The 14,765-nt window shown below is 33.9% G+C and overlaps 2 protein-coding genes across 4 annotated transcripts; both read left to right on the plus strand.

Annotated features, from left to right (window-relative positions):
* Positions 1–1,589: 1,589 nt before the first annotated feature.
* On the plus strand, positions 1,590–11,141 carry LOC132032785 (ABC transporter G family member 22-like). 3 transcript variants are annotated; one of them, XM_059422497.1, is made up of 11 exons: positions 1,590–1,747; positions 2,423–2,817; positions 5,808–5,878; positions 6,654–6,886; positions 7,265–7,420; positions 7,508–7,691; positions 7,965–8,273; positions 9,123–9,410; positions 9,565–9,849; positions 10,141–10,248; positions 10,604–11,141. In XM_059422497.1, exons 2-11 carry the CDS (start codon positions 2,433–2,435, stop codon positions 10,823–10,825), a joined length of 2,241 nt encoding a protein of 746 aa, XP_059278480.1. In that variant the 5' UTR covers positions 1,590–1,747; positions 2,423–2,432; the 3' UTR covers positions 10,826–11,141. The 3 variants fall into 3 exon arrangements, with proteins under 3 accessions (XP_059278480.1, XP_059278481.1, XP_059278482.1); XM_059422498.1 differs by lacking the exon at positions 1,590–1,747 and adding an exon at positions 1,836–2,039; XM_059422499.1 differs by lacking the exons at positions 1,590–1,747; positions 2,423–2,817; positions 5,808–5,878 and adding an exon at positions 6,190–6,234.
* A 1,799-nt stretch (positions 11,142–12,940) lies between these two features.
* On the plus strand, positions 12,941–13,900 carry LOC132035187 (uncharacterized). The gene has a single exon (XM_059425475.1). The coding sequence runs from the start codon at positions 12,997–12,999 to the stop codon at positions 13,585–13,587; it is 591 nt and encodes a 196-aa protein (XP_059281458.1). The 5' UTR covers positions 12,941–12,996; the 3' UTR covers positions 13,588–13,900.
* Positions 13,901–14,765: the final 865 nt, after the last annotated feature.

The raw sequence follows: 14,765 nt of genomic DNA on the forward strand, positions 1-14,765 counted from the left end.
TGTGTAATCCCTTTCACCAGAAGGCAAATTAGACCTTTCGCAAAATCACAAGGACTAAGTTAGAACTTTCGCAAAGCACAAGGGCAAATCTGAACATTATCCTTTATTATTATAATATTGTTATGTTAGCGACTAAGGCAATTTCAAGTCAAAATTGTAACGACGAGGATATGATAAGCCAAACTTCTAACTAAGGGCAAAGTTAGACCTTTTCTCAAAGTACAAGCACAAATATGGACTTTTGTATAATTATAAATAATTTCATTAAGGATAAAATGAAAATTTTAACGGTAAATTATTTTAAAAAAATGATAATTTTTAAACAGATTAAAAAGAAAAATATGACATAAATGAAAATAGACTGAGTAACATCTTCGATAAGGACATTCTTGTAATAAATCTTGTCATGTTACAAGTGAAAATGATGAGAAGACCGGTAAGGAAAATTTGTTTGCACAAATAGGATGAACATGTGAACTAGGGACGAATGCACATAAATGGCAATAGGTGCACCATGTACGTACTACGTACTAAATATGTACTGTTAATCGAAAAAATATTACTGTAGTTAGTGTACCAAATATCGTATTTATTAATTTAGAATTTTGAAGTCACCTATATATAAGTAGCTCCATCTATATTATTAGAGTGAAAGCAAAGAATAGAAGAAGACCCATTAACTAGTGACAGTGCTAGGACAAACAAGTACCTAAGTAATTAAATATCATGAGTAAGGTTTTAATTTGAGTGGTAAGTACACCTCAATCTTTAATCAAATATTGTGATTTTAAAGATTGGCAAAAATCAAATTTATCGAGCCAAACCGGTGGAAACAAATAAAAGTATCAGTTACTAAGAATTTAAGTTATATATATTGCTAAATGTAATTGTTTTTGCACGATTTGGTCACCAAATAAAATTTACATGTATGCTTTCTCAAAACATGCAATTTGTAATCTTGAAAATAGAATATGTTACCTTCTACGACATATGAAAATGACATATTACTACATACATTTCTTATACTAATGATATGCATATGGTTTAAAACTCTTGTGCTATTCTTTTGTCCGAAACGAAAAGACTCCAAGTTGATGATTTCTCAAAAGGAAAGCAAATACTCCCTCCATTTTATAATAAGTGACTTTTTAAGCTCATACACACCCCTTAAGAAATTACTCACTCCTAAAAAAGTAGGAATGCTTTTACTAACTTACCCCTTATCAAGTTTTACTACTTTCTACAAAAAGAAAAAGTAGTTAGTGAATCTTGACTATTTAAATAAGGGTAATCTTGGTAGAATCTGCCCAAAGTCTTTTTTAATTCCTAAAGCACCACTTATTTTGGAAAAAATTAAAATGCCTAACACACCACTTATTATGAAATGGAAGGAGTATCAAGTATTAATTTCCACCAAGAATGGGACAACAAATGACCAGACACGTGGACGATAGTGATGATTTGGACTGGACAAATTAAAACTTGATGTTGTTGTTCATGTCAATTATTTATCATATCTTTTTCATTTATGTCAAGTGTTTTGGCATCGTTGGTGGAATTAGTTATTTGTCTAATACACAAGGGTACTTATGTAATTTCAGCGTTCTCTCTCTTTATTTCTAGCTATAAAAGAAAAATTTATTGCACTTCTGGCAAGTAATTCATTAAGAGTTCATAGAAGTGAAACATTTTCTCTCCAACAATATAGTTCTCTCTACAACTCTTCTTTCTTTTTAGTTGTGCAAAGGTATGATAATTGCAACTAGTATACATCTTCTTGTAGTTTGTTCTTATTCTTTTTCTTGTGATTTCCGATAGATCTCTCGAGGTAGAATTTTCATAAAAAAAATTTCGTTCAAGAAGTTTCGAATGAACCGCTTCCACCCCTTTAGCTCCACCCAGCGTTTCCCCTCCCATAAAAAACAAAGAAACCCCAGAAAACCTCTTAACGAAATAGACATGTCTCTCTTTTCATTAGTGTTTACTACACATTCTTGAAACTTAATATATAGTCTTGATCAAGCTAAAATTATTGAAAGGTATGATGGCCTTTTTCTTCCTTCCTAGGATATTGTTTCTCTTTCCCTTTCTTTTAGTCTTTTTATCATATACAAAAGTTTTTGAACTAACTTGGAAAACTTAGTAAATTTAAGGAAAAAATGTATATGTGCACATAATAGAGGAAAATGCTAGTGGTAATTAATTAGAGAAGTTAGTTAGATAAAGATACATGTAGATGCATGGTTTTTACTTAGTAAAATGGGCTTGTTTATATGTATGTATATTGCCTAATCTCTTTTTGGTATCTTTTCAATGAATTTATTTTTTAAAAGTTGAAACTTAAGGTGTACTATCATATTAATTAACGTTCATTGCATATTTTGCATGCACATATAACTAAACAACCACCTTTTAATTAAAGGAAACAAACGATGGATAAGCCTAGTAGCACAAGTATACTTCGCACAAAATCGGATCAATTGGTGGAAGCAATTTCAGCAGCAATGGGAGGAGGAACAAAGTCTTCTTCGCCAATGAGCGGTGAGGTGGGAAATGTAGGTGCCGACACGCCGTCGAGGAAGTCGAGCAAGCGGCTAACATCACCATCACCAGGACGGAGTGGCATAGGGAAAAGCAACACTCACATTAGGAAATCAAGGAGTGCTCAAATGAAGTTTGACTTAGAAGAAGTTAGTAGTGGCGCCGCCCTCAGCCGCGCCTCTAGTGCTAGCTTGGGCTTATCTTTCTCCTTTACGGGCTTCACCGTGCCCCCAGATGAGATTGCAGATATGAAGCCCTTTAGTGATGATGATATTCGTAAGTACATATTTATTTACCGTTATTTCTTCTTCTATCTCTGATTTATTTCTTACATGTGCTAGCTAGTCTGGTACGACCTAACCTATATATGTCACGTCAAATTATGGAATATTTTTGTGGATATGTGTTATTATAAGCAAATGAGACTTGATTTCTAGTTTAAACTAATTATTAAAGATAATATTCTTTAACATATATGCTTCATTTTCTTTCACCTAAATAAGGTTCTTCGTTTTCTTTTTCATCCTTAAGAATAATAGCAGAGAAGCAGAAATAAAATTCATTATATTCTTCTAGCTTGGATATATTATTGAAAATTACTTTAATAGATATATAATCATTTCCTAGTGTTTTTGCAAAAAGAAAGGAAAATGTTCATAAATTTGTGCACGTCTCTTCAATAATTTCTCCTCTTTTGCTTTTGTCCTTTCTTTGTGCACCACAAAAGGTCATCACCAAAAGACATTAATGCCCTTGTAAACAACAAGATTTTTGGTTAGAAAAATCCATAGCCCTACATATGTTAGGATAATTGTGTCAATTCATCCTCTAGCTCAACGGCCATATTTATTCACTTTTCTTTCTTTTATTAGTTGTCCTTCCTCTTGAGGGCATCTTAGAGATGATGAAAGCCACTACTATATCGAACCAAAAAAAGAATGAAGAAAAGGAAAGCCATAAGTATTACTTGCCATTAGGAAAACAATTAAATATTTAATATGATAAAGGCTTAAAAATAAACAAATTTTCCGTTCAAGAAAGGGAAGTTCACATATAGTAAAAAGGAGAAGAGAAGTTCAAATTCACCGGCCAAGATTGCGGTGGAGCGATATGTACTCCTTTATTCTTAATTAGAACTTTCATGTTCGAGCATTGATAATAAAGTCATCTTTAGTAGGGAGTGTTTTACCTCCCAAAGAGGAGTTTTTCCGACATGAATTGGATTAGTCTAGACACAGCCACATTGACTTTTATAAAGTGAGAAACTGGTGAAAAGACCTTTTTTGGAAGAAGTTTTATAATTTGAGATTCTTGGCATGTGAGGGTTATTTTTTATTAAAAAATAATAGTGTGTAAGTTCCATTTCTATTAACCCTTTCATCCACTCCTTTTGCTATTTTTTTCTTTTTTTCTTGTGTGAAAAATACTCTCTATCAAATGAAACCAAATGAAAAGAAAACACTGCATAATACGTACAATAGATTCAACTTTTCACCATTTTCCATCCTTTATTTTCTAAAGCATTTAAATCAGTAAATAATTTTACCCAAAAAAATAATAAATACAATTGTTGAATGAAAAAGATACATCAACCTACCATAATCTTTGATGGGATTTTATTTTTATTTATTTGTTTGTTTTATTTTCTTTTCCGATTTAAATAAAGCCAAAATAGCCTTGGCCTTACCCATAACCTTGTATGTAAGGCAAAAAGGACTTACTCTTTCATGTGCATGGGTCAGTATTAGACACAGCCACATTGACTTTATAAGTCCCGAAAGTGAGAAACTGGTGAAAAGTGGACCCCCCTCCTTTCGTTGTAGCAAAAACAAAAATACAATAATACAAAAACAGAAAACAAAAAAGAAAAGAAGGTAAATTAAACATAGGAAAAAGAAACTTAAAAACAAGTGTTAACATTTCTTTTCTTTTTTCTTTTTGTCAACCCTCTTATTTTGTGTTTTTTTTTTCCTTTGTATTTTGAGAATTTTATGTAATGAGTATCCCACTCTAAAAATTCATATAAAGGTCTTCTTTTATTGCTTTCATCTACAAATTAAAACTTTAGGAATAATGTTAATAATTTTATTTAAAAACAATAGGTGCATAACAATTTCAACAAGCATAACACCAATAATCATTTCTTAATTCTAATAACAATTATTCCTAAGAATATTGTTGCACTATGTAATTGTTCAGGAATTTTTGTTATTTTCATCCTTTTCACCTAAATTTGATTCACGTAAGGTGTCGCAAATTTATTGAAAAAATAAGATAAAAATAGTGACACTAATAATGGAAGAAGTTTGGCTTACAAAGTTGTCACTCTCCATAACTGTTAATATCCACCTGTCCATACACTGTGTATGTGTTGCCACTTTTCTTGGTTAAGAACGTACAAAAATGGGACCCTTTATAGGTTCGTTTTAAAGTCTTATCCTGGTGCCTACTTTGTTCACATATGATAATTTTGATAAAGGTGAGTGGGATATATCACATACTAGCAATTACTAGTAAGTTGCTTTTGATGGACATCTAAAATACACCATTATTATTGCAACAACAGCAACAGCAATAACATATCTAGTGTAATTTCACAAAATGAGAACTGGGAAGAGTGATGTGTACACAAACTTTACCCCCGTCCTGTAGAGATAGAAAGGTTGTTTCCAATATACAATTATTATTGCAAATTACTAAATTTTGAAGAATGAAAATGAAAAAGATTTCTTACCTTAGTAATTTAGAGAACACAAGTTTCAAAAGTTTGCTTTCCTTTTGTGGACTTTGGTCAAGTCAAACAAAAAAAAAGGCACCCCGATGCACGAAACATCCCTTTTTCAGGGAAGGGCCACACCCCAAGGGGAGTTAATCCCGACTCAAGCATCAATGATTCATTTCACGACTCAAGCATCAATGGTTGATTTAAAGGTCATGTGGAGATAACCTTATCATTGCTCCGGGGCTTCCCTTCAAACTATATCACATAAATTCTAACAAAGGGAGCATATACGTTTTTTAATATGAAGTAATGTGTGTGAAAATCATATAGTCTGAGGTTTATGATCATGAACTACATACATGGCAGATTTACAATATGTGGATTCATGAATTTTATAGCTTTTGTCCAGATGTTATGTATGTATTAAGAAATCTACTAAATATCCATAATTATTTGATTGTAAACTCGATTAGCGTACACTTATTAACTTGATGTCGATGCAGGAACCGTAAACTTCCTCTGACTATATATGTACTTATTGCAGCTGAAGATATTGAAGCTGGCACAAGAAAGATGAAGATTCAAGCAGAACCTACCTTACCAATATACCTCAAGGTGAACCTAAGCTCAAAATGCAGACAATGATCATAAAATTCACAAATAAAGCTTTCTTGAATTTGGTTTATCTGGCATAGCATGTGTGAGTGTCAAATCCCTCATCCTCCCTGCATGCACACATGCAGTGGCGGAGCTATATAGCCAGAAGGGTGGTTAGTTGAACACTCTTTACTGAAAAATTATAGTTATGTGTATTTAGGCCGAATATTACTTTGAATATCCTTTGTGAAATTTCTGAAGTCTCCTTTGCGCGCACGGATTGATTGAGTACTATATGTGTTTGGACAGGCAAAGGATGGAGGTTTATTTACAAAGCGATCCTTTGAACATGGCAAATATATATGATATATCAGGTTCAGTCTTGTACAGAATCTCATTAAATGTGGTCATTTTGTACAAGACTTCCCTCCCCCTATCACAAACAACAGCAATATTCTTAAAAAAATGTTCACTAACATTTATGTAAACACCAGAAACTAGTATACAGAGTTGAGGGATGTAGCTTCGTATGTCGAATGGTGGTCAATTGAACACAATGCATATAGGTCAAATATTACGTTTTACATACACGCACCATTTACAGGCTACGTGAGGGCATCAATTTCGGTAGGAAGGGAAATAGAAGCAAAACATGACCATAAAAGATGTAAACTATAGAAGCATACTATGTACATAAGTACATTGTATTTTCTTTAATGGTAGTTGCATTTAGTAACTGCATAAACTTAGTCCCAAGTTACATATGTTTTAATTCCTTTGATAAACTTTGCAGTTTACTGAGGTATGCTACAAGGTGGTTTTAAAAGGAGTAACATCAACAAGAGAGAAGGAAATTTTGTCAGGAATCAGTGGCTCTGTTGATCCAGGGGAAGTTTTGGCCATGATGGGACCTTCCGGTAGCGGAAAGACGACGCTCCTCAGTCTGCTTGGAGGAAGGATAAAAGAGCCAACAGGAGGTTCAATCACTTACAATGAACAACCATATTCCAAGCTTTTAAAGAGCAGGTAATCACACTCCTAAATTCACCGAGCAGTGCATCTTTGGACTCTTCGAAAATGTCTCCAGGTGCCTGTCAGATCTTCAGCAGTGTATCTTTGGATGATCCGACACGTGCACGACAACATTTTTGGAGAGTTAGAGCAACATAGCTGACAAGAATAAGCATGCCATACATTTTTCTTTATGATAATTCATGCAATTACTTAGTATCATATGATGAAATCCAGTCTCATTGAAGCAAAACTCAGATAACAAAGGCATATTCATTTTGACAGAAACTTATAATTGACAGAGTTGTTTGGTTATTTTATAGATTAAAGCAACAAATATCAAGATATGAAATTTTCATAGAATCTAACATATGGATGTGAAAATTTTTGCAGGATAGGATTCGTGACACAAGACGACATACTATTTCCTCACTTGACAGTGAGAGAAACACTAACATATGCAGCTCGCCTACGACTACCAAAGAAATTGACAAAGGAGGAGAAAGAAAAAAGAGCGATAGATGTGATATACGAGCTAGGACTAGAGAGGTAATTAATTGTTTCTATACTCAAAAAGTGTGTAATGAACAACAAGACGCGTAGTTTCACTAAATGAGGAATGTGATGTTTTCACAGATGCCAAGATACAATGATCGGTGGCTCCTTTGTTCGTGGAGTATCAGGAGGAGAAAGAAAGCGTGTTTGTATTGGAAATGAGATCATAATTAACCCATCCTTGTTGTTCCTTGATGAACCTACATCGGGTTTGGATTCTACGACAGCTTTAAGGATCGTTGAGATATTACACGATATTGCTGAGGTAAAGTTTTTTCTCTCTGTTTTATCAAGACCATCAAAGTTCTTCTAAGTTCAATTATAGAGGGAGTATATCCAAACTAATCCTTTTGAGGCACTTTGCACCTATGTTGCTACTTGCTTGGACATTTCAAAAATGTCGATAGGTGCGTGTCAGAACCTTTAGAAATAGTGCATTTTTGGAGGATCCGACACGGGTGCGACAACATTATTGGAGAGTCCAAGCAACATATATAGCTATGCCCCTAATTTGTCTCATCTCAATCTCTGTTGATAGGCTGGAAAGACGGTGATCACGACGATCCATCAACCGTCTAGTCGACTTTTCCACAAGTTTGATAAGTTGATTCTTCTTGGCAAAGGGAGTTTGCTTTATTTTGGCAAGGCATCTGAGGCAATGGTCTATTTTTCAGCTATAGGATGTTCACCTCTGATTTCAATGAATCCAGCAGAGTTCCTACTAGATCTCGCGAACGGAAACTTAAACGATGTTTCTGTTCCATCAGAGTTGGAGGACAGAGTGCAGATTGGTAATTCAGATAGAGAAACAAGGAATGGAAAACCTTCACCAGCAGATGTGCATGAGGTGAATAAATTTTATTAACATTTAACATTTGTTATGCATAACCAAAAGAGAAAAAGCTTCAAGCAATCACTTTGTTACGAATCTAATATTTCTTCGATTCCTTTTATTTTTTGAGTTTTTTGGATTTATGTTGCTCAAACTCTTTAAAGATGTTCATCAGTGTGTGTCTGATCCTCCAAAAATAGTGCATTTTCTGAGGATCTGACACGGGTGCGACAACATTTTTGGAGAGTCCTGGCATCATACTACTTTTTTCATCCTCAAGGACATCAATTTTTAGTTATTTTAGAACAGTGTTGTCAATCAACTGCGCGCTTAAGCCCTGAAGCGAGAAAACATCTTAAGAGCTTCGCCTCGCTTAGCGGGCACTTCAAATGTAGTCATCAAGGCTCTTAGGCATGCTTTTCCGTGCTAGTGAGCTGAAGAGGCGACACGAACCAATTGATATTTCACTTCATCGTAAATTTTTCCAAAATTTTTGTTCATATATTTGTTATTCATGCTTATAATTATTAATCTTGTACTACGCACACAAATTTGTACTTTTTCTCCATTGCGCCTTTCTTCATTAAAGCCCGTGATTTATTTCCGCTTTCCACTTAAAGCCCGGATGGACCTTAGAGCTTTTTTGCGCTGTTCGCTTTTGATAGCACTGTTTTAGAGTCGTTTACGTATAGAAATGCAAACCAGTAGGTCATTTTTGTATGTAATATTGCAATAAATCTGCTGTACTCCTCAATCTTGGAATTAGCTTTAGTATAACCAATTAACCACAAAATTCATATAAAGAGCTTATTAAGGATGCTAAGCTGATCGCTGCCTTCTTTTTGATTTTTTTTTCCTGAACAGTATCTAGTTGAAGCATACGAGACGCGAGTGTCTGAGAGCGAAAAAAAGAAACTTATGGCTCCCATGATGATTGATGAAGAGTTGAAATCTAAAGTCTTTAACAGAAAGAGAGAGTGGGGAGCAAGCTGGTGTGAACAATACTCCATATTGTTTTGGAGAGGCCTTAAAGAACGGCGACACGATTATTTTAGCTGGTTGAGAATCACTCAAGTTGTTGCAACTGCAGTTATCTTGGGCTTACTGTGGTGGCAATCTGGTGGCAATAGTCCTAAACAAATGCAAGAACAGGTATGTCGCTCTTACCTTGTATATTATGTTGCTCGGACTCTTCAAAAATGTTGTCAGGTGCGTGTCTGATCCTCCAAAAGTAGTGCATTTTTGGAGGATCCGACACTGGAGCACAAATTGCAACCAATTCTCAAACTATGAAATTTCATTGCAGTCGGGGTTGCTGTTCTTCATCGCGGTGTTCTGGGGTTTCTTTCCGGTTTTCACAGCAATCTTCACATTTCCGCAAGAAAGGGCAATGCTGAACAAGGAACGATCCGCTGACATGTACAGATTAAGCGCGTATTTCTTAGCCAGAACCACCAGTGACATTCCACTGGATCTTATACTGCCAGTGCTCTTTATTTTAGTAGTATATTTCATGGCAGGCTTGAAACATGACGCTTGCGCCTTTTTCCTAACCGTCCTCACAACTTTCCTCTGCATTGTAGCAGCTCAGGTATTCCAATTTTTCCAATTCTCGTGGACCGTTTAATATCTGGCTTTTTTCATTTTTGGCTCATCGGCCGAAATTAATTACAGGCGCTAGACAAAATTTCAAAACTTATACACTGATTATACATATTATATGTATATTTAAGTATACAATATGTATATTTTCACTTAATATACATTACATATACATTTGCAGACTATAATTTTTTAGAGCGGTCTAAAATGATAATTATCCCTTTAATTTCCCTGCATTGGTAATTTGAATAATAATGCTTACTGAATTCATTTTTTCCAGGGATTAGGACTAGCAATAGGGGCTACATTAATGGATTTAAAGAGGGCAACAACTTTGGCTTCTGTTACTGTAATGACATTCATGTTAGCTGGTGGATATTTCGTAAAGGTAACGATACAATATCCTCTCACATAATCGAAATTATTTACCTTAGATGCTTTCGAGTTTTGGAAAATTTGTCACGCTCCAATTCTGGGATGAGATACTTAAAGTTTACAGATTATGATTTGGCTAATGAGCCTCAAATTACAGTTATTACAGACATGAAAGTTTTCATAAAGTATCACATGCGCGTTCATGGTTATATGGAAATATGTTAGCTGGTTCGCTCGATGAAAGTTAAAAGCATCAGGTGCCGGTCATGTCTCATACCAGAATTGGGGCGTGACAAAAGCAATTCCTCTTTTTACCTATATCTTCATATTTGTCGAATTGCTGATATAATATGATTTGAATTCTGCAGAAAGTACCGGTATTCATATCATGGTTGAGGTACCTATCGTATAACTATCAAACGTACAAACTCCTACTAAAGGTTCAATACAAGGAGAAAAATGACTGGGTGGATGGGATCAAAGTAGGCACTGGCGTAAAGGAAGTATGTACATTACTAGCTATGGTTTTTGGCTATCGGCTCCTCGCGTACATATCTTTACGGAGAATGAAGCTTCACTCAGGCGCTTAGAGAAATTAGCGACAGATAAATTCTGTAGCTAAACAAAATCCATCGCTAATACTATTTAGCGACGAAGTTTGTAGCTAATTTCAGTTTTTTTTTTTGTAGTGATCGATGAAAATGACCGTTCAATGTCAAAATAAAGGACTAGTACTATGCAACTTACACTACTGATTGTTATAAAGATTTCCTATGATTCAGCTGATATAAGTTGCAACAGAACAAGGAAAGAAGATTTGACTGTAAATTTTTAATGTATTAGTAGAAAGTTAGTTAGAAATGAAATGTATGAAAATGTTCAACATAGATGTTGAAATGGAGATCATATTCATGATTACTCCTTGAGAATTTTTGGTTTCAAGTGTAGCTAATTTCATGTTTGCAGCAAGTTCCTGAAGTTTAAATTGAGACACGAGAGTTGATTTTTAGAAAAGTCCAAAGGTTACATTTGCATGTCTGTGCATGTTGGACCTGTGTTTGCATCTCTATCAATGATTTTTCTCTGAAGACAAGTGGACTTCTACCAACTTGACTTACATTTTGCCTTACATATAATGACTATAGTACCTAGGTATTTATAGGACATTTCTAGCATGCACCTAAACTAATACATGAATCTAATTTAACCCTACAAATTCTTTTTATCTTCCTAGTTCATGAATAATTTTCATGTTTCCTAGTTCATGAATAAAACAATGCATGTGTCAAAGACTAATACATTAACCTTCCTCATTCATGAACTAAGATAATTCATGTACTATCACAAAAATTAAAAAAGTCTTTTCTTCTTCCAATTACACAAGGTTCACATTTCAACATTAACTACTCATATTAGAGGCTATGTAGCTCGGGCCCTTCAAAATCGTTATGCTGCACCCGTGTGGATCGGACACGACTTGGGTATGGGTGTGAGGTCCACATCGGATTTGGTCAACTTACCTCGAGTGATTGTGCAGCCTAACATACGACTAAAAATGACTATTTTCTCACTGAAATTTCCCGTTGAAAAATGTTCAGTAGTTATTCCCATTGAATGTCGGTTGAAAAAGCCTAAATAGTAGTATTTTCACATGGAAAAATTAGGAAGTTTCTCAGAGTTTCATTGAGAATCTGTTTCGCACCATGCGTTTTCCTAGTAAGCTGGTTCGATAGAATAAGGTGGAAAAATCATGTTTTATAACACAAATTTCCCACTTAATGTCAGTTAGAAGAAAAAAAAAAAAAAACTAATTACTGTATACATTTAAATTTAAGAAAATACCCATTAACTCTCTATTTTAGCCGCCAAATTTTAACCGTACATTTGGCACCCCAATATGCACCAAGTTTTTGCCATCTACTAACAATAAACTAAAATGCGAAGTGCAAAATTACATGTGAAATGAAATTTACAAATTAAATTAAATACTATATATATTTAGAAATATCCATTTCTTAACTCCCTATTTTAACCCGTCCATTTGGCACCCCAACATACACCAAGAAAAAGCATCTGCTAACAATAAACCAGAAAGAGAAGTGCTAAATTACCTGTGAAATGAAGGTTACAACTTAAACTAATTACTATATATATATATATATATATATATATATTTAGAAAATACCCATTTATTGACTCCCTAATTTAATCCATCCATTTAGCACCCCAACATGCTTCAAGAAAAGCCATATTCTAACAATAAACTAGAAAAGAGGTGCTAAATTATCAGTGAAATGAAAGTTACAAACTACACTAATTACTATATATATTAAGAAAATATTCATTTCTTAACTTCCCATTTTAACCCGTCCATTTGGCACTCCAACATGCACCAAGAAACACGATCTTCTAACAATAAACTAGAGGAGAGGTGTTAAATTACATGTGAAAATAAAGGTTACAAATTAAACTAATTACTATATATATTTAGACCATCCATTTATTAACTCCCTATATTAAACCATCCATTTGGCACCCTAACATGCAAGAAAAACCATCTTCTAACAAACAGAAAGAGAGGTCCTAAATTCTTTGTGAAAGTGAAGGTTACAAAACTAATTACCATATATATTTAAACAATCTATATTTAAGCATAGCCACAAGCTATAACTAACTTTTAAATGTATAAATATTACCCTCACTTTGCTCATAATCCTTTACCATTAATTCTCACCATTGTTTTTTCTCCTTCTTAAAATATATGCCAAAAGGACAAAAAACAATGGCTCCTCCATCAAAAACACTTCTTGTTATTGCAATTTCCTTCTTCCTCACAATCTCTTCTAATGCTTTTGACTATTCATTGTCAGCATCTCAATCTCCATCCTCTCTCCCCTCTATTCAATCATCTGTCCCCTCTACTCAAAACTTTGATGTTCCCCAAAATGTACCTAAAATTGATGTATCAAGTGAAAATGTACCTTCATTTGTGAAAGCAAGTATGATTGGCACAATGGCCAAGACTAAGGAATTCATTAGCAATGTCATTGAAAAAAGATTGGCTGTTAGTGCAAACATGGACCATTATACTAAGGATTGTTTAAAGACATGCAAGGAGGTTTATGAAGAGGCAATTTATGCCATGCAGAAGGCAACAGCAGATGTTAAAGATGAGGATTTTTACAAAGCAAATATTGATATTGGTGCAGTGTATTCATTCATCGAGACTTGTCACGATTGTGTTATTGAGACAAAGGAAGATGACCCTGCCTTCCAAAATTTCCAAAAGTGGGCACAAGGAATTGCTAGTGATTGTCTTCACAAAGTTACTGTGGAATACTACAAAAATTGATATGGCATTCAATTTAGTGTTTAAGTAATATACATTGGGTCATCAAAAGATATTTACATGTATGTCTTTCTGAAAGGGATCTGTAATCTTGAAAATAAGGCAAGTCACCTATTATAACAGATAAAGGCTACACAATTGTATGTGAAAATTTGTTACCCTTATGATGTATATAACCTAAACTTTCAATATATATTGTCTTGGCCGACAATGTGACGAAGAAAGGAAGAATGTGATATATTATATCCCTGTTTTTCAATTTATGTATCTTATTTTTTGGAGACATAAATTTAATAAATTTTGTAAGTTCTGTTGAGGACTTTTTGTATTATGTCATTTTTCACGCATTCTACCTTAGATTCCTCCAGCCACTTCTGTCATTTTATCATCATTTGTTTGGGTAATATTTTGTCCATAACAATTAAATAAAATCTAAATGTCAAATGATATTAAAGATATATAACATACAATCACCATAGCAGCAAGAAAATGTCTGAACAAACGAGATTGTTATAGAGAGATTTATTCGTACATACTTTAATATGATATTTCTCCCTCCTTTTCAATTAAGGTAGCATACTTAATTGGATGGAATTTAAGAAACAAAGTATGAAGATTTTAAAAAATTTCATGAGATTTTTGTGTCTATATAAGCATGTCATCAAAGATAAAATAAATATTTTAAAATTATTAAACTTTCAAATATAAAAATGAGTCATTCTTGAAACAAACTAGTAATAACGAAAAATTCCTTGTTAATATTCTTGAATCCAATGTTTTTAAATATTTCCAACAATGCTCTTTTTATTTTTATTTTCAAGAGTTCCATACTTATGATGGAGGAGTTAGGCATGAATCCAACATGTGTGTTTACCAAAAATCATAATTACACGGAGGAAAACATAGACCTTAGCCTCGTTTACATTGTGAAGGTTGGATAATTGCATCCTACCATTTGTACACTAATATAAAGCTGAAAGTGCTGATGAGTATTGCCTCTACTGTTTGGTTGAAACCAACAGCACGAGGACACTAAGTACATGAATAAATGCCGCAAAAATTCAAGCAAGTCAGCTACCATTAGAGATGAATTTATTTCTTTTGTTTCTAGCAGGAAGGAGGGAAGCTTCAGTGAAGATAGAAGTTTTCGAGTCTTCTCCCAAGTTAACAAGTAGGTTAGC

The sequence above is a fragment of the Lycium ferocissimum genome, chromosome 10 (genome assembly GCF_029784015.1).
Source record: "Lycium ferocissimum isolate CSIRO_LF1 chromosome 10, AGI_CSIRO_Lferr_CH_V1, whole genome shotgun sequence".
NCBI lineage: Eukaryota > Viridiplantae > Streptophyta > Magnoliopsida > Solanales > Solanaceae > Lycium > Lycium ferocissimum.